The 20,905-nt window shown below is 46.3% G+C and overlaps 1 protein-coding gene across 3 annotated transcripts in view; it reads right to left on the minus strand.

Annotated features, from left to right (window-relative positions):
* LOC119964802 (WD repeat-containing protein 47-like) overlaps positions 1 to 20,905 on the minus strand; it is a 116,699-nt gene that overhangs the window by 33,131 nt on the left and 62,663 nt on the right. For all 3 annotated transcript variants that reach the window (XM_038794809.1, XM_038794810.1, XM_038794808.1), the window contains 2 exons: positions 9,403 to 9,560; positions 3,057 to 3,226 (listed from right to left, as the gene is read on the minus strand). In XM_038794809.1, the coding sequence (XP_038650737.1) occupies positions 3,057 to 3,226; positions 9,403 to 9,560 (328 nt within the window). The remainder of the gene's footprint in view (positions 1 to 3,056; positions 3,227 to 9,402; positions 9,561 to 20,905) is intronic.

The following is a 20,905-nucleotide window of genomic DNA, read 5'->3' on the forward strand; positions in this document are numbered from 1 at the left end:
CGGCCACTGACGTCACCCTGGCGCATGCGCGGTGGAAGGGGTCTCTTCCGCCTCCTCCATGGTGGAGGCAGCGGAAGAAAAAGAGTGCCCCCATGGCACAGGCCCGCCCGCCGATCGGTGGGCCCCGATCGCGGGCCAGGCCACCCTGGGGTCACCCCCTGGGATCAGATCCCCCCCCCCCCAGGACCCTGGGGCCCGCTCCCGCCGCCTGCTCCCGCCGGCATTAGAGGTAGTTTAAACCACGTCGGCGGGAGAGGCCTGACAGCGGCAGGACGCGGCCCATCGCGGGCCGGAGAAACGCCGCGGGGGCCCGCTGACCGGCGCGGCGCAATTCCGGCCCCCGCTGATTCCCGGGTGGCGGAGAATTCCGTCCACGGCGGGGGCGGGATTTACGCTGGCCCCGGGCGATTCTCCGACCCTGCGGGGGGGGGGGGGGGGGGGGGGGTCGGAGAATTCTGCCCCTGGTCTCTACTAGTCCTCTGGACTGGCTGTATTTGACATCTTTCCTTCTTTCTTAGTTTTGTTAGTGGTGTGGGGATGACTTGCTTCATTTGCAGGTGTTTTACAGGCAAAAAGTGCCTATTTTTCAGGTTTGTGGGAGGAGAGCCATTTGATGTGACTTTTTAAGCACATCCCCGTCACCGAAGTTGATTTTTATATCAGTTTGCGACACGCTGGCCACACATCTCCTGGAGATGTTCTCTGGCTCGACTCTAGATCAGGCATCTATTTTGTTAATCCCCAAGAATGAAAAAGATCCGATGGAGTATGGGTTGTACACGCCCATCTCCTTGTTGCACATGGTCATGAAGATTCTGGCTACGATAGTAGCATGATGACTTGAGGGGTGTGTTCCAGATGTGGTGTTGGAGGACATGTTTTGCGAATGGGAGGCACCTGTCCAGTAATATCAGACATCTATTAAATGTTAGTATGACGACATCTAAGGGCAGGGGTACCAGAGGTTGGGGACGCTATGGATGCAGTGAAGGCTTTCGACATGGTAGAGTGGAGGTATTTGTTTGAGGTGTTGGGATAGGTTTAGATTTGGGCACACATTTATCTCATGGATGAGGTAATAATCTTTATCCGTGTCACAGGTAGGCTTGCATTAATAGTGCAATGAAATTACTGTGAAAATCCCCTAGTCTCCACACTCCAGCGTCTGTTCGGGTACATCGAGGGAGAATTCAGAATGAGCAATTCAGCTAACAAGCACGTCTTTCGGGACTTGTGGGAGGAAACCGGAGCACCCGGAGGAAACCCATGCAGACACGGAGAGAATGTGCAGACTCCGCACAGACATGTACTCAAACAGAGCATCGAACCCGCGTCCCTGGTGCTGTGAAGCAACATGCGGCTGCCACAGCTAGTGTTAGGACTAATTTGGTTAGCTCAGAGTATTTCTGGGATATACGTGCAGTGGCAGAGCTGCTCGTTATCCCCTCTTCTGTTTGCATCAGCAACAAAGCCTCTGGCTTTTGCACTCTGGGCTTCTGTGGAAGTCACATTGTGAGGGGGGTGGCGGAAGAAAGTGTTTTGCTGTGTGCTGATGACATGTTATTGTACATATCTAATCCGCTGGGGTGGAAAGATAAGATTGTGTACTTTGGAGAAATTTAGCACCTTCTCGGGCTACAAATTGAATATGACGAAAAGTGAAGTATTTCTGGTTAATGCCCTGAGGAAAGGGGCAGATTTGAGAGCCCTTCCGTTCAAGCATGGCAGAAGTAGATTTGGGTACTTTGGTATTCAAACGATGTATAAATAGGATCTGGTCAGCCTGGTTGAAAAGGTGAAAGAGGATTGAAAAAGGTAGGATGTCCTTCCACTTTCATTAGCTGGACGGGTGCAGACGGTCAAGATGAACGTCCTGCCCAAGTGCTTTTCGTATTTCAGTCCCTCCCAATATTCGTGTCAAAGATGTTCTGTAAAATGGATAGAATAATTTCAGATTTCATATAGGCTAGTGGGAGGGTGGGGACAACTTGCTTGATAGGTTCTCTTGCCAGATGAGTTGGGGGATGAGAGAATTGCCGACATCTATGGATGGCTGGTGGACACAAGGAAAGCGCTGATTGAGGAGATAAAATGGAAGTAGGAGAATTTGGGTATAGAGTTGGGATGGGGTGCATGGAATGAAATTATGCACAGGGTTACTGCCACATCGTCATGCGCTGGGATGAGCTTGATACAGTTCAAGGTGGTGCATCGGGCCCATACGGGACGGGTACGAATAAATGGGTTCTTTGTGGGGATAGAGGATAGGTGTGAGAGGTATAAAGGGGGACCAGCTAACCATATCCACATGTTCTGGCCATGTAGTTGGGGTTCTGAGGCTTGGTATTTGAGACACTATTGAAAACTGTGGGGGTGGAGATGTTACCGGGCCTTTTTGAGGCAATCGTTGGGGTGTCAGAAGTGCCAGGGTTAATGGAGGTGAAGAGGCCTTCGCCACATTGATCGTCCGGAGGCGAATATTATTGGAAGGAGGTTGGAGAAGCCACCTAAGTTGTCAGCATGGTTGAGGGAGGTTGTGGAATTCCAGACGAGGTGGAGGCTGTTCTTGTTTCTGTTTACGGATCAGCTAGTAGGGGGCGGCAGCTTTAGGAGAGAAAAGGGGAAAATGTGTCAAATTAGAGGGATTGTATTTTGTTATTGAATGATTATTTGTTTGTGGTTATGTATGCCCTGAATTGAATAAAATATATTTTAAAAAAGCTTGTATGTTGCCAAGCAGAGAATTCCTAGTCAATTACCCATCTCCTGTAGTTAGATGACATGGCATCACAGCGCAGCTTAACTAGATCGAAGAGTCAGGAAAAGTCAAATTCATGACTTTTGTACTATATACTGCTGCAGGTTCATACACATTCTGTACCACCTATAATAGTATTGAAATACTACCTCTTAACTTTCAATATAATCAGACAGGGAGTTCTTCAGTATTAAGTTAACCCTTTCCAGTTGGTAATAAATTTTATCAGTTAAGAGCATCTTCAACCTTGATGTAATCAAGAACCATTTCAGTCACATAAAACTGCACACCAATGTACCTGTAGCATTGCAGGTCTCTGCACTAAATGGTAGCACTTTCACATATTTATCATTTGATCCAGTAGCCAATAGTTGTCCACAATGACTCCAAGCCACACAGTAGATTGATCCCTTGTGGTGTTTGTTCCTTTTAAACTTTACTACAGGTTGCTTAGGTGAACTGTATGCACTAGAGAAAGGTTTGGGGGGAAAGAAGAGGATGGAACAAAAAATAAATTACAAAATTTTTTAACAACTGATAAATACTAACAATTCTGCCCCCAAAAAAAGTTATTTGTAATGAATATTTCAGATTTACAATACATCAATTATAGTTTTATCATGTAGGTGGATTAATAGAGTGCTGTATCATTCTGTAATGAAGTCAGCCAACAATGAGCAAGTTGCTTGACAGAAATTAAGATTAAATTAATACAAAATGATTATGCTATAATGATACATTATGTTGGTTAACCTGAATAATTGTGTTCCTCATTTAAAACATTTCAGATGAATACTGGCTTGAACAGTCACATCAGGCATGATGTTATCGAATATTGGGACAGGTTCAATGGCCGAACGGTCTATTCCTGCTCCTGTTCTTGACAACCTTACGACCAAAAGTTAGTTTCTGAAATTACGGGTCTCCAGAAACTAACCAATCTATTGAGCCAGGAACTAGGTGGGCATGCATAAGAAAGTTGCATTTACCTACACTGCTCTAGTCCAAATTACTACTGGGGAACTGATGTACCATCAATTGAATGCGAGACGAGTTGCTGTACAGAAGTATGGCTTTAATCAGCTAGATGTTAGCCCAATTCCTCCCCAGGACAGCGAGGGCCTGGTAAAAATCGTCTAATGACTCACCGGGGAGCTGTTGTCTGGTAGCCAGCAGATGATGTCAGGCGAACACTCTGTTTACCGGTTTAAGAAACTGTCCTTTCAGCTTATCCATGGCCGTGTCGTAATCTTTTTCCTCCCCTATCATCGCGTAGGCCGCCATGCCCACGCTGGAATGGAGGATATGAAGCTTATGTGCCATGGTGGGGGGACTGCTTGCGGACGCCAGGTAACCATCGAAACACGCCAGCCAATGTTTGAAGATTTACGATGCGTTCTGAGTTTGCGGGCTGATGCGGAGGCATTCGGGCTTGATCCGGAGCTCCATCTTCAAAATTCTAGCTGATTAAATTGATGTACCATCAATTGAACGCGAGACGAGTTGCTGTACAAAAGTATGGCTTTAATCAGCTAGATGTTAGCCCTGCGGTCGACTACAGTAAATGGACGACTGCCGGGAGTACTGGGTATTTATACCCCGCCCTGGAGGCGAGGTTAACTTAGCCTCTCGACCAATCGGGGAGCCGTCACATGACTGGTCTCAACCAATCGGTCGAGAGACACATGACCGACCAGGGCCAATGGTAAGCCGGTGTTCTGCACCAATGGCAGGCAGCTATGTTAATCATACCACCACATTCACCCCTTGCGGAGAAAGAAGTCGGAGGAGGGGGGGTGTCAACGAGAGCTGGGGGGGGGGGGGGGTAGAGGAGAACTGGTGGCATGAGTAGTAGCAAGAGAAGGAAAAAAAATGTATCCTTGGCTTCCCACTGGCCCAGACATTTAGCAACAGTACATACTGTCCATACAAGGTCCATGGTGTTGTTGAAAGTTAAATGGACTCGATCAGCCTTTTCGTTGCCCGTGACGTCCTGGCAGACTGCCGCAGTGGAGTTGGTGACGCTGGTTCAGCCGATGGTGGTGGTTCCGCTGACGCCCTGGAGTCCGGGAGCGATGGTCCTTGAACTGTCTCCGTAACCCGGGCTGATGGTGGAGACGCCATGGATGGGGGAGGGGTGGCCTGGGTGGGGCGCTGGGGGAATAAAGAACAGGGGGGGGGGGGGGCGCACGGCGGCTGGTGCCAGGTCCCGGCGGGAGACCATGTCCTGCTGACCGTCGGGGTACTCCACGTACGCATACTGCGGGTTAGCGTGGAGTAACTGGGCTTGTTCCACCAATGGGTCGGACTTGTGCACCCGCACATGCTTCTCCCGACGGGAGAGGGGATCCGGAGGACGACTTCCTGGGGAAAACAAGACGACGTTCATGAGGTGTCTGATTTGTTGTGGTACAGAGGAGTGAGTGGATAGAATGTAGGGCATCGGGGATAACCTCTTCCCATCGGGAAATAGGGAGATCTCTGGACCGGAGGGCCAGTAGTATGGTCTTCCAGATGGTGCCATTCTCCCGCTCGACCTGTCCGTTACCCCGAGGGTTACAGCTGGTCGTACTGCTAAAGGCAATGCCCCTGTTGAGCAGGAATTGACGCAGCTCGTCGCTCATAAATGAGAACCCCCGATCGCTGTGTATGTATGCGGGGTAGCCGAACAGGGAGAAGATGGAGAGGAGGGCCTTAATGACGGTCGATGTGGCCATGTCGGGGCAGGGAATGGCTAAGGGGAAGCGGGAATATTCATCGATTACTGTCAGGAAGTAAATGTTGCGGTTGCTAGAGGGAAGGGGCCCCTTGAAGTCAATGCTGAGACGTTCGAAGGGGCGGGATGCTTTGATCAGATGAGCGCGCTCGGGGCGGTAGAAGTGCGGTTTGCACTCTGCGCAGATGTGGCAGTCACGGGTTACTGTCCTGACTTCCTTGATGGAGAAGGGCAGGTTGCGGGCCTTTATGAAATGGTAGAAACGGGTCACCCCTGGATGGCAGAGGTCCGCGTGGAGGGAGCGGAGACGGTCTATCTGTGCGCTGGCGCAGGTACCGCGGGACAGGGCATCAGGAGGCTCATTGAGCTTCCCAGGACGATACAAGTTATCATAGTTGTACGTGGACAACTCGATCCGCCACCGTAAGATCTTGTCGTTCTTAATCTTGCCCCTCTGTGCATTATTGAACATAAAGGCCACTGACTGTGAGGAGGGTAAACTTCCTGCTGGCCAAATAGTGCCTCCAATGTCGCACAGCTTCGATTATGGCCTGGGCTTCCTTTTCCACTGAGGAGTGGCAGAGTTCGGAAGTCTGGAGAAGGCGGCCACGGGTCTGCCCGCTTGGTTCAGGGTGGCCGCCAGAGCTACTTCTGATGCGTCGCTGTCGACCAGGAAGGGGAGGGACTCGTCGATGACACGCATCGTGGCCTTTGCGATGTCCGCTTTGATGCGGCTAAAGGCCTGGCAGGCCTCCGACGACGGCGGGAAGGTCGTGAACTGAATGAGGGTACGGGCCATGTAGGCGTAATTGGGAACCCATTGGGCGTAGTAAGCGAAGAAACCCAGGCAGCGTTTGAGGGATTTGAGGATATTGGGCAGAGGGAGTTCCATCAGGGGGCGCATGCGTTCAGGGTGGGGGCCTATCACTCCGTTACGCACTACGTAGCCGAGGATGGCTAGACGGTCGGTGCTAAACACGCACTTATCCTTATTGTAAGTGAGGTTAAGGAGTTTTGCGGTTTGGAGAAATTTTTGGAGGTTGGTGTCATGGTCCTGCTGGTCGTGGCCGCAGATGGTGACATTATCGAGGTACGGGAAGGTAGCCCGTAATCCGTACTTGTCGACCATTCGGTCCATCTCCCATTGGAAGACCGAGACCCCATTTGTGACACCGAATGGAACCCTGAGGAAGTGGTAGAGGCGCCCATCAGCCTCGAACGCAGTGTACTTGCCGTCACTCGCGCGGATGGGGAGCTGGTGATAGGCAGACTTGAGGTCCACATTGAAGAAGACTTTGTATTTCGCGATCTCGTTTACCATGGCGGAAATACGGGGGGGGACAGGATACGCGTCCAGTTGCGTAAACTGGTTGATGGTCTGGCTATAGTCGATGACCATCCGGTTTTTCTCCCCAGTCCGGACCTGAGGGGGGTCGGGAGCGGCGGATGGCGGTGGGGAAGCGTGCCAGGAGGTCCAGGGTGCTGCAGCGCAGCTGGGGGACATAGGCGCAGGCATTTAAGTCAGCAACCTCCAGGGAGGTGGAGAGAGTCCGTGCCTCAGTTAGGCTGAGGTCGTCTTTTTCCAGCATCCGCTGGCGGATAGCGGCAGACTGCATCCCAGCCACGTAAGCATCTCTAATCAAAAGTTCCATGTGCTCCGTGGCTGAAACTTGGAGGCAGGTGCAATTCCTCCCCAGGACAGCGAGGGCCTGGTAAAAATCGTCTAATGACTCACCAGGGAGCTGTTCTGGTAGCCAGGTTCTGGTAGCCAGCAGATGATGTCAGGCGAACACTCTGTTTACCGGTTTAAGAAACTGTCCTTTCAGCTTATCCATGGCCGTGTCGTAATCTTTTTCCTCCCCTATCATCGCGTAGGCCGCCATGCCCACGCTGGAATGGAGGATATGAAGCTTATGTGCCATGGTGGGGGGACTGCTTGCGGACGCCAGGTAACCATTGAAACACGCCAGCCAATGTTTGAAGATTTACGATGCGTTCTGAGTTTGCGGGCTGATGCGGAGGCATCCGGGCTTGATCCGGAGCTCCATCTTCAAAATTCTAGCTGATTAAATTGATGTACCATCAATTGAACGCGAGACGAGTTGCTGTACAAAAGTATGGCTTTAATCAGCTAGATGTTAGCCCTGCGGTCGACTACAGTAAATGGACGACTGCCGGGAGTACTGGGTATTTATACCCTGCCCTGGAGGCGAGGTTAACTTAGCCTCTCGACCAATCGGGGAGCCGTCACATGACTGGTCTCAACCAATCGGTCGAGAGACACATGACCGACCAGGGCCAATGGTAAGCCGGTGTTCTGCACCAATGGCAGGCAGCTATGTTAATCATACCACCACAGGAACCAACTTCTCCTGGGCTCAGGTGGTGCTGGAGCAGGGCTCAAGACACTCTGAATATTGTCCCAGCTTTTTTGTTGCTCTGAGATGCTTCATCATTGGAGCAGCCTTGTAGAGAGCGAGCTCAGATTTAAAGAGCTCCACACTAACCACATGTTTGTTTTACCACCCCTCCACAAAAAGTGGTAGAAAGGAACCGAGTAGTGCATTGGTTATGCATTCGGATTATCTCTTGGACACAGGTTAAAATTCAGTCTGAACTGATAGTTTGAAAGTCGGTTTCATGAATGCAAAGTTCCTACTTGAATTCAATAGCTACAACAAAACATTAAGATCACACAAGTACAACAGGGGATGCTCTTCAGTAAAAAGTATTGTCTGCATCTAGCAGTGCGATATCTGATTGCAGACATTGGATATCTGGTTGGCATAGTACTGTTCCTTTTAAATTGACAAACCAAATGAAAAACATAATGAGTTAAAAATCAGAAAATAATCAGGTGGCCAGGGGTTGTGGGGCCAGGGAGCACAAAGGCAAGAAATCGAGTTTTCATGCAGCAAATGAGTAGTTGGCCTACTCCCAAAACACAACTTATCTGTAACTAAATCGACTAACTAGTTGCAAGAAAGTTCATGTGCAAACCATTAATTTCAGTCTTCATTATGGAATAGAACCCATTTTTGTTCTGTTCAAAGCTCCACCCCACTTCCCCATGGCAGAAACTTGAAGTATGAGGAAACTGCAGATGGAATGCCTTCAATGCAGTCAGGCTTCTGGGTGTGTTTCTCTTCAAACATGTAAAATCACATTCCACAGCCTCTATACAGACCAATGGGACAAAGAGACTTGAAATAAAACACCCAATGATGAAAGAAAGGGACTTGCATTTAGATAGTGCTTTATCAAACCCGAAAGGAAACCTCAGAATGCTTCCCATTCATCGAGTTACTCTTTGAAGTGTAGTCACTGCTACAAATAGAAAACACCAGCTAATATACAAACAGCAAATTCATCTGCTTTTGATTGTTTTGAAGGAGGAACGGTGAACACAATCTTTAGCGTCTACTGTAAAAACAATTGATAAAAGTCTAATTTGAACGCCAGTATCTTCAACAATGGATTCCGTTTTGCATTACAAGGAAGTACAAGTTTAGATGAGGTGGTTACTCTGGAATGGGTTTAAACCACCACTTTCTAACTTGGAAGGCTGTGGGGTTCGAATTCCACTCGAGCCAAAATCAGTTTACTAGAACAAAGCATCATTAAACTTGCTAATACCTAGAACCATGCTATTAATTCAGATTGGCAGGGTTATCGGAGGCCAACTGGGATGAATTCCAATGACAAATGTATCTTTAGGATTTAATTAATACACTACCCGCCTGATGAATCAAAAGTGCTCCGAGGTTCTGCAGACCTTAAAAGAGAGGTAACTAGGCCTCCTCCCACGAGCAGCATAGCCAGTAGTTGATCAGAGACTTGACAAAAAAATCAGATTAGATCCCAATGGTTTGTCATTTTGACAGTTACATATTTAATAGTTTCATAAATGATATATTTTTTAAATTACCTTGGGTCAATAACCTCTGGATAAGCACAAACCCTCAAGGTTTTGGTATTTGAACCAACCGCATAGAGTGTCCCGCTTGGATGGAATGCTACCGCCCTTATAGCTTGAGTGTCTTCAAGGGTGTTAATGGCAATGAATTGCTTTCTAGTTCCATCATTCTATATCGTGTAAAAAAGCACAATAATTAAACACTTTTTAATATTCAAAAATGTATATTTGTTTTGTAGCCATGCTGGCCACGCAAAATGGACACTGAGCCAAACTAAAATGGAAGACAGAAGGAAAAGCCTGTTAGTGAGAACAGACAGCCTGCTCTCAACTAAGTAGCATTTTGCAAGCAGCAAACCAGTTTCTGGCCAGGTGCAAGATCTCCAAGCCAAAGGTGTTAATGGCAAAGCGCTTAGCATTCTGATGAGGCAGCCCAGATCCAGGCACAAACAATGGCAACATTTCCATCTCAATGTAACACTTAATTGGTTGTGCAGGCAGGATGGCACCAGAGTAACGAATATCGAAACCACCCCCAACATCGAGGGAAGCCCCCGCATTGGAGGATTTCGAAGGTAGCCGTTTGGAAACGCTCCAATCGGTACCGAAAGGTAGAGCCCGCCTAGAAGGGGGCAAGGACATTAGAGAGGGGTATAAAGGCAAATTCCCCACAGAGCCCGGTCTGTTAAACTCGTGCTCCGGCTCTGACTGACATCTTGCATCCTGACTCCAGCCGTTGAGCACCAGCCGCCGAAACCGTAAGTTCAACGCTCGCTACGCGATCCAAGCCCACTAGACTCCCAAGTACCAGAACGCTTGCTGAAGGCTGCAGTACAAGACCAGGACGAAGGCCTCGTTCTCTGACCTTGCCTGTTCCTGTTAGATAAGTATTCTGTTCACTTAAGTTTAGTTATAGCTTAGTCTCTTAGTGTGTGTATGAGTATTTATTATAACTGTATAATAAATATTGATCGTTTGAACCTTACTAATCGGTGTATCGTCTTTATTACTTTGAGCTTGACCTTGGAATACTTGTGACGTTGTCTATACGGCAACTGGCGACTCCAGAGCTAAATAATTACATACAACAGAGCCTAGTAGTGTTAAGCACACGTCGAACTCGGAGGCGTGTTAATACACTCCAATAAACGCGTTTTACAACCACAGTAAAACGTGCAACATTTAGTGGCGACTTCCTGGCGGGACACGGTTGTAAGTGGAAACCCCACACCGTCCAGGACCCTGAAATTTGAATTAGAACTCCAAATTGCAGAGAAAGAAAGAAATCACAAGTATTCAAGGTGTTCAAAATAATAAGCGTAATTCGGAAGTGTGTTTAGTGCATGCGTACTAACAGGGCTGTAAGGTAAAACTGAAAGCTTTTTGTTGCGACAAACTTTCGGTAGTTTTGTTAACGGAACATAGCGTAAGCCGTACCCGTTTCTCGAAACACAACCCCAGCAACCCCCTGTTCCAAATTATACAAAGAGAGTCAGAGGAAATGGCCATGCAGGCAATGGAACATCTGATGGATCCAGCAAAGTTTGTGGTCGCAGCGACCAGCAACAGTAGCAGGGTAGGCCAGTGTCCCACGTGGGAGCTGGAACTCCGCAAATATTTACAAGGAAAGGGTTGGCCCCTTTGGAAAGAGTTTTGTGCAAATGAGGAGACAGGTCCCAGGAGTATAGGTCATACTTGGTGGGAGAACCTCTCTCAAATACACAAAAAGAACCTAAGTAAAGCACGCAAGCCGATGGCGATTGTGTCCTGTTTGGCACAGTTGCGAGGCGCAGAGGTCATCAGGACGCTCCGGACAGATTTAGAAGAGAGGAATAGGATGAGTAAGGTCGATGTCAGGGACATTGAGAAGGAAAATCTGGATCTAAAAGGGAAGTTGGCAGAGAAGGATAGAGAGGTGGATGATGCCAAGAGGGCTCACCAGTCTTGTCTAGCTCATCTGAACAGTTCCCAGACCCAGTATGAGAAAGCCTATCAGGACGTGCAACGTGCCGTTCTGATAAGACAGGAATCGGAGAAGCAGGTGGAGGCATTGCAGAGGCAATGTTCTGATCTCAAAGCAGCTTTGAGAGCACTCCATGCTGCAACGACCGAACAAAGACAAAGCACAGTTGACCACGCGAAATGCAGGAAACAGATTGCGGAATTGCAATCTCTGCTTTCGGTGCAGAATGGCTTCCAAAGCACCTTTGGAGCACAGTTAGATGGGGAAAATGCCCCAGATTGGCAGGAATTAAGTGAGACAGCGCAGCGTTATGTTCAGGGAACATGTGCGCCAGCAGCTCAGCAGAAACGACAGGCACCCCAACCCCCCACAGCGCAGACCATAACCGCACCCATGAATCCCGTAACCACGCAGAGAAAAGCCGAATCAGAAGGCGCCCCGGACATAACCTACACCACCCCTTTAACAGTAACCCAGCTAAGGGACGCGTGTGAAAAGATCACTCCGTTCCTCCCCACCGCAGACCCCCACCAGTTTTTCGCAAAAGTGAAACAGCAGGCTACCATGTACGGCCTGGATGAGAGAGAGCAGGTTAAGCTCACAGTGCTGAGTTTAGACCAAAGTGTAGTAGCAGCCCTCCCCGACCCACAGAACGTGGCAGGAGGCAGCCTAGAGGAGATGCACACCGCCATTTTAGATGCCATAGGGTACAATAGAGGTGACCCAGTAGAAGGATTAAACAAATGCAGACAGAAAAGATCCGAACACCCCACAGCATTCGCAGGGAGGCTGTGGATTCACTTCAATGCAGTTTACGGTGACTTAAATAGGGCGCATTTGAACCAGGAAAATATGGTCAAATGGACGCGCACCATAATTTCCCATGCCACAGAAGCAGGACAGAATGTCTGCGGCAATTATGACCCCTCAGAGAAGGCCCATAATGAAAAATGGGTCTTGAAAAGATTGTCCCGCATTTGGCAGCAATCCGTCCACAATAAAACAGCATTTATAAATCCCGAAGAGCAGGCAGATGCAGCCATGAATCCAGTTAAAACACATCAAAACCCCGCATGTGTAAATGAGGGAAGGAACAGCCCACAGCAGATCAAGTCAAAGGAATGTTTTAACTGTGGACAATTAGGACATTACGCTCGAGAATGTCAAGCCCCCCCGAAACAGCAACAGAATCAGCCCACCAATGCCCCCCGAAGCAGCAATGAAACCAACAGCCCAGACCCCCCACTCAGGGAACAGTACACAAGGGAACAATGCACCAGAGTGCCTGCTCCGCCTTATGTGCCTCAGGGGTCATGTTACAACTGTAGGCAGCCAGGACACTTCTCCCGAGATTGCAGGAGACACCCAGCACCAGCTAGACCCGCCCCCAGATATGAAAGAGAACACCACCCACAGCAGCCACAAGGTCCCAGCTTCCCCATGCAAACTATGAGTGCTTACCCACCACTTCTCATGGCAGGGATACCTCAGCAATGCCAGTTCATTTTTGTTTCTCTCCTTCCCCTCTTCTTCGGTCGCACTGCACTGGCTCCGTATGCTAGTTACACCCCCAGCCAAATGTAATTTACAGTATCCTTTGTTCTGATGGAACCTGTACGATATTCGTTGCATGTTTGTTTGTATGTGTTTTTTTTAAATGTTCAGTGTTTAAATTTAAACAGCTTTTCACAGCCCCACGCCACCACTGATGGAACCTGCACGTATGTTTGTCTTCTTTTTATGTTTGTTTGTTTTCACGATTGTACATTGTTCAGCTGGAGGATGGACATCTTCTTTTCAGCTGAAAAGATTGTGACCACCTCACATACACGTTAGCTTGTCTGCCGAAACTTTTGAGAACTTCGGTTCCAACAACCCAGTTTGATTGGAGATCTTTTCCAAAGTTGTAAGGCTACACGCCAAATAGCTTGTCCGCAGATATCTCTGAGAACTTCAGTGATGTCCTCAGTTGGAGCATCTTGGCTCCCTTGGTTTTTTAGGTGCCCCTCTATTCGGCGAAATAGAGGCTGCAAGTCATGGTAAATACATTCATACCCGTTTTTCTTTCCAGGTTACTCAGCCAGTGGACAAACGGCACTGAGGACCCGCCCTGTCTGAGAACCAACCCTTGGTCAGCCAAGCTCGGGTATGGCACAGCACGCCCTACCCGGGGATTCCATCCAACTCGTACCCGTCGCGGCCCATACGCAACTCATTCGGATGTTTGTTTCAAAGTTTGTTTTCATTTTACGTTAGGTAGCCCTTCGGCCACCATCCCACATGCTATTTACATCCGGGAACATTCGGATGGTAAATCAGCAAAGCCTGCGAGACGGCTCGCAGAAGGAAGGATTGTTAGGTGTATGCTGGTCTTTAAATTCGCTTTTTGAAAAATAAAATGAGGGGAGTCACAGGGTGTGACTTAGCCAGTCATTTTAAAGGGTCAATTGGGTTTTGAAAGACAGATGCACTAACAAGTAAAGGTCTTAAACTGTGTATTGACAGATACTGTGCTTGATCCCAAAGGTTTCAAAGGACGAGACAGAGGTCGAAGCCAGGATTGTCAATACCGGAGGAAGAAGGAAGAGAAAGAAGAAGAACAGCAAAATGATGGAAACCCACCTATTGTTTCTAAATGTTATGTGTATATGTGTGGAAACAAGACACGTTTCCCCCACAACCCCCACCGTAAATGTTTCAATTACAGCAAACCCCCAGTGCTCAGCCCTGATCAGCGAGGTTCAGACCTGGTGCACTAAATTCATGACGTGGTACTCCATGTCCTATATAATCGAATCACTGTTGGTGATCGCGATCCTCATCATACTAGTACAGACCCTCAGATTGAGGAAATGGAAGAGGAGAGCCTCTCGTTCCAGCACCTCACCCATCTATAGAGTTCAATCCCCCATCTTCGGATTCCACCAAACCCCTCAACCCCTCACTGATTACAACACTCTGTAAATAAAAAGTTCAGCCATGTATTATATTGTTCCATACTCGACTGCCGAGTTGGGAAGTGTGATGTTGTGGTGTGAATGATTAAGGTTTTAGAGTGATGAAATGTTAAGTTAAGGTTAAGGTTAATAGTGATAGGTAGAGGTTCCCAGTTGTAGTAATGCATGTCCCTTTGACATAGGGCCAAGTAGAAATGTTAGTTAAAAAAATTTTTCTCTTCTTCCCATAGTTTAAGATAGAGTAGAACAGGAACTGGCAAGAGGTCAGAACACAAGGAAGGCAACGTACATAGGTGATCCTTCACAATAGTATGATTGTGAGGATCACAAGGAGGGAATGTAGCCATGCTGGCCACGCAAAATGGACACTGAGCCAAACTAAAATGGAAGACAGAAGGAAAAGCCTGTTTAGTGAGAACAGACAGCCTGCTCTCAACTAATTAGCATTTTGCAAGCAGCAAACCAGTTTCTGGCCAGGTGCAAGATCTCCAAGCCAAAGGTGTTAATGGCAAAGCGCTTAGCATTCTGATGAGGCAGCCCAGATCCAGGCACAAACAATGGCAACATTTCCATCTCAATGTAACACTTAATTGGTTGTGCAGGCAGGATGGCACCAGAGTAACGAATATCGAAACCACCCCCAACATCGAGGGAAGCCCCCGCATTGGAGGATTTCGAAGGTAGCCGTTTGGAAACGCTCCAATCGGTACCGAAAGGTAGAGCCCGCCTAGAAGGGGGCAAGGACATTAGAGAGGGGTATAAAGGCAAATTCCCCACAGAGCCCGGTCTGTTAAACTCGTGCTCCGGCTCTGACTGACATCTTGCATCCTGACTCCAGCCGTTGAGCACCAGCCGCCGAAACCGTAAGTTCAACGCTCGCTACGCGATCCAAGCCCACTAGACTCCCAAGTACCAGAACGCTCGCTGAAGGCTGCAGTACAAGACCAGGACGAAGGCCTCGTTCTCTGACCTTGCCTGTTCCTGTTAGATAAGTATTCTGTTCACTTAAGTTTAGTTATAGCTTAGTCTCTTAGTGTGTGTATGAGTATTTAATATAACTGTATAATAAATATTGATCGTTTGAACCTTACTAATCGGTGTATCGTCTTTATTACTTTGAACTTGACCTTGGAATACTTGTGACGTTGTCTATACGGCAACTGGCGACTCCAGAGCTAAATAATTACATACAACAGAGCCTAGTAGTGTTAAGCACACGTCGAACTCGGAGGCGTGTTAATACACTCCAATAAACGCGTTTTACAACCACAGCAAAACGTGCAACAGTTTACATATAAAAGAATCAGATATCTGATGTTTGTAAAAGCCTCCACCATACTTCTGAGAAATACACAGTTTGCTTCTGTGACCTGAAGCCCACGCTCTCTCCGTATAAGGACATTCCATTTGTACAAGTCCAGAAACCTTAGGTGTAGATTGGAAAGAGACAAATATATACAGAGAACATGCCCAAATTGAACCAGCTAAACCAACATAGCTGGTAATATGGCTCACTGTCTATATAGCCAGAATAATCATTTCAGATCAAATTTTCAGGATCATGAAGCAGAAGAAGTCCAATTCTCAGGGTAGTTCAACCCCTTAAATATTCCATTAGCAAGGGGAGTTGGTGGGACAGTAATCAGAAGTTCAGCTAATCTGACATCAGCTCCCCTTTACTGTTCCGATGAAGGTCTAATTCAGCTCGAGGCATTGTATCTCATCTTTCAATCAGACACTTGACGGTTTTCTGCACACAACACTGAGCACAACAATTTCTCCTGTTTTCTTGGAAGGCAACTGTTGGTGATGATTCTACTTTTCTCATTTACACCTCTTCTGCTCATGTTTTGGTTTTTTACCCATTTCCACCTTCTTTTGCCTTGCACCATCATCTCTTTTGTCCTGTAATTACCTTGCCTTCCTCCCCATTACAGACCTCCCCTTTAGTTATTTTCCCTACTTCTGGATTTGCCTGAAATCAGTTACATCTCTCGTTTCCAGTTATGATAAAAGTTAATCAACTTGAGACGTTGGGTGTGATTTTTCGGTCCCGTTCGAGGCAAACGCAAATCCCGTTATGGCCGTTAAAACTCATGAGAGCCATAATTGGTTTTACATGGGAAAGGTGTCAAACCAACAGTGGCGTGCAGAGGGGGGGGGGGGGGGGGGGGGGGGGGGCGACGGTGCATTGGCCCCGGGCATCCATTGGATGGGGGCATCCAATCAGAGAAGGGGAAAAAAAAAAAAAATTTTTTTTTTTTTTTAATTTTTTTTTAAAATTTAGATTACCCAATTATTTTTTTCAATTAAGGGGCAATTTAGCGTGGCCAATTCACCTACTCTGCACATTTTTTGGGTTGTGGGGGCGAAACCAACGCAGACACGGGGAGAATGTGCAAACTCCACACGGACATTGACCCAGAGCCGGGATCGAACCTGGGACCTCAGTTCCGTGAGGCGGTTGTGCTAACCACTAGGCCACCGTGCTGCCCCAGAGAAGGAAATAAGATAGTAATTTTAAAATTTCAGCGGTGATAAATCAATTTTTGGAGGCTCACCACACTGCAGAGGCAGTTGTTAGCCCTTTATTCCTTTAACATGGTGTACCCTTTCTGTCTAGAGAAAATGGTCCTTCTCCCCATCCCCCCCACACGCATGCACATGATGTACGTGGTGCAACCATCAAAAGCAACAAGCAGACGTGGCTGTTCGTTCCTGCGTTTCCTCGAGTCATAACTCGTTTTTTCTTCAGCTTCTTGTGCATCTAGATTAGTTCTTTTACCTACTCAGGACAGTGAATAGCTCTAGAACAGGTGCAACTACGGTTTTTATAGGTTTTTTGGCGATATTTAATGAAATATTTACGTGGGATGTAGTAAGAGTGAAGCCTGGATGATCAGAGGACTGCTATGGCATTTAATCTCGGAATAGGAGACATTTATTCCTTAACATGCTAATATTCGAATACAGATACCACTAATTTGCAAGTCTATGATATAAATTGCACAAAATTATCAGTGGAGAATCAGTGTGAAATTTGATACGAAGGAACAAAGAAATGAAATATGGTTTATCCGTCTGCAACTGACCGATTGTTTACCATTTTCTTCCTATTTTCTCATGCGTCTTACGGTTTTTGAGATAGAAAATGAAATGTTACGAGTATTTCGTGTACAACCGAGTGGAGCACAGAACAGGAAAAAAAAGAGGGCCAGAGTCGAAGAAGAGTCCCATCAAAGAGGGTCATTAGATGCATGGATAAAAAGAAGTAAAGAAGACGTAGGAGAACCTGGAGAAGTAAAAGATGATGTGGGTGCAGAGAAGGATTTTTCTGATACGGATTCAGCTCGGTCAGAACATAATACTCTCTCTCCTCAGTCTCGTTGTCAGGATGATGATCCATGTGAAGAAAATAAAGAAGATATTTGCATATTTTTGCAAAGAAGCGATTTTGGCTGTTTGAAGAAACCGATTCCAGATCATTTGAAGATGACAATATTACAACATGGCCCTGAAAGATATCAGAATAAAAGTGGTCCATTTGCTGAGAAGGATGGGAGATCATTTTCCAAACAGTGGTTTGATAAAGTTTCCACAAACGGAGAAATTGTGGAGAGAAAATGGTTGTTATACTCTCCATATTGGAAAGCATGCTACTGTTTTATTTGCTTTTTGTTTTCAAAGAAGCATTTGTTGTCTGTGTCAAACTTTGGAAAGGAAGACGGTTTCTCCACTTGGAGAAAATTAAATTCAACAATACCTGACCATGAGAAAAGCCCTTCTCATAGAGCTCACATGAGGGAATACCTGAACCTTGTAGTTCGACTCCATCATTCAACTACGATAGATGCTGAACTTCAACAGCAAATGTCTGCTGAAAAGAAAAGATGGAAAGCTATAACTGAACGGATTGTCGAGGTTATATCCTTTCTGGCAAAACAGAATCTGGCCTATCGTGGACATCGAGGAGAAGGAATATCTGGGTTATCAGAGCCAGGGGAGACAGTCAGTGAAAATACAGGAAACTTTCTAGCAACAATCAGACTTTTGGCCAAACATGATGACATCTTAGCAAAACACTTGCAGAGAGGGAAAGAGAAACCAAAAAGTGTCACCTACTTGTCCAACAGAATTCAAAACGAAATAATCAATCTTCTTGGTGAAACTGTCAAGAAAAATATAATTTCCGAAATTAAGGACGCAAAATATTTTAGCATAATGCTGGATTCAACTCCAGATATTGCCCATGAAGATCAGGTTTCTGAAATTCTGTGTTACGTTCACATTGATGAAAACAGAAAAGTAGAAATAAAGGAGACATTTCTGGGATTTTTTTCAAGTCAACAAGAAAGATGCAGTCAGCCTGGTAAATAAAATTCAGGAAAAATTGGAAGACGACAAAATTTCCATGAATGACTGTCGTGGTCAAGAATATGATAACGCAGCAGTTATGGCTGGAGTGAGAGGAGGTGATCAACAAAAAATTCTTGAAGTTAACCCAAAAGCTGTGTTTGTGAACTGCGAGAACCACAGCCTCAATTTGTCCTGTGTCCATGCAAGTGAGATGCAACCTGTTGTTATATTTTTTGGTATTCTAGAAAAACTCTACTTTTTTTTCTTCATCTACTTCTCGTTGGGAAGTGTTAAAATCATTTGTCACTCGGACTGTGAAAAGACAGTGTGACACAAGATGGAGTTCCAGCCATGATGCTGTGCAAGTAATCCACGAAGAGTGTGACAACGTTATTGCAAGCCTTCAACACCTGCTGGAAGGAGAATTTTCAAGGGAAATTAAATCTGATGCAGGATCGCTACTGAACTCTATTCAACAGTTCCCGTTTATAGCTTTATTAAATTTTTGGTACTCAGTTTTATCATCAGTGGATAAAGTCTCAAAACGTTTGCAGGATCCGAAAATGGGGTTCCATGAAGCTTCTTGTGATCTGAGAGGACTTATTCATATCTTGAATTTGAAGAATGACAAAATTATCCACAATGCAATAGATTTAGCCAATGAATATTGTCAAAATTGGGGAATACCAATTGCACGAACAAGGAGAAGAAGAATAATGCCTGGAGAGTCAGCAAGAGATAGTGGACTGACGGCACAAGAAGAAATGAATAGAGTAATGGTAGAGATTGTGAACAGATTAAAAACTGAAATTGAAGACCGCAGTGTCCGTCTTCAAAGACTCAGTGACCGATTTTCTTTTCTTCTGAACTTGAATTCAGGAGTGATTGAAGATGAACAAGAAAGAGAGAAATTAAAAAAGGAATGTTCAGACTTTGCAAATTATTATGACAATGATGTGGTTGCAATTCAGTTATATGACAAAATTATTGATTTTGTGATGCTCCTTCGAGCTGGAGGGAATAGAGTTCCCCCTGATCCTAAAGATGCTCTGGAGTCTTTACTGCAGTATGGGAGGGATGTCTTTCCGATGCTGTGTGTTTCATACAGATTACTGCTTACAATCGCATTTTCAGTCGCAAGCTGTGAAAGGTCATTTTCAAAACTGAAATTAATAAAAACATATCTGAGGTCTTCTATGTCACAGGAGCGACTGACCAACCTGGCTTTAATAAGCATTGAAAAAGAATTTCTCACAGCTGATGTAAAAAGTGAAGTAGTTCAGGTGTTTTGTGACAGGAGGTATCATTTGGGGAAAAGAACTTAATAAATTTGATTGATTTATATTAAAATCGAATAAAGCGTTTATTTCATGTTTCATCTGTGTTTATATATTCAAAATGTTTTCCTTTCTCATAATATTTCTCAGTATATTAGGCCTTCTACTTGAGTCTTTGGAGCATACAATCAAGATTTGCCCCGGGCATCACCAGACCTCTGCACGCCACTGCAAACCAATGCCCCACTACACTAGTCATGGCAATAAATATGGCCATCGATTTTTTTTTTTCTGACATAACGTCAGAAGGTCTGGACAGAAAACCCGGCGTTTGATAAGGTTCCTCACGGTCGGCTATTGCAGAAAATACGGAGGCATGGGATTCAGGGTGATTTAGCAGTTTGGATCAGAAATTGGCTCGCAGTAAGAAGACAGAGGGGGGTGGTGGTTGATGGGAAATGTCCAGCCTGGAGTTCAGTTACTAGTGGTGCACCACAAGGATCTGTTTTGGGGCCACTGCTTTTACCTGGAGGAGGGCGTAGAAGGATGGGTGAGTGAATTTGCAGATGACACTAAAGTCGGTAGAGTTGTGGACAGTGCGGAAGGATGTTGCAGGTTACACAGGGACATAGATAAGCTGCAGAGCTGGGCTGAGAGGTGGCAAATTGAGTTTAATGCAGAAAAGTGAGAGGCGATTCATTTTGGAAGGAGTAACAGGAAGACAGAGTACTGGGCTAATGGTAAGATTCTTAGTAGTGTGGATGAGCAGAGAGATCTCGGTGTCCATGGACATAGATCCCTGAAAGTTGCCACCCAGGTTGATAGGGTTGTTAAGAAGGCGTACGGTGGGTTAGCTTTTATTGGTAGAGGGAATGAGTTTCGGAGCCATGATGTCATGTTGCAGCTGTACAAAACTCTGATGTGGCAGCATTTGGAGTATTGCGTGCAGTTCTGGTTGCCAC

Source organism: Scyliorhinus canicula, chromosome 4 (genome assembly GCF_902713615.1).
Source record: "Scyliorhinus canicula chromosome 4, sScyCan1.1, whole genome shotgun sequence".
In the NCBI taxonomy this organism is placed as follows: domain Eukaryota; kingdom Metazoa; phylum Chordata; class Chondrichthyes; order Carcharhiniformes; family Scyliorhinidae; genus Scyliorhinus; species Scyliorhinus canicula.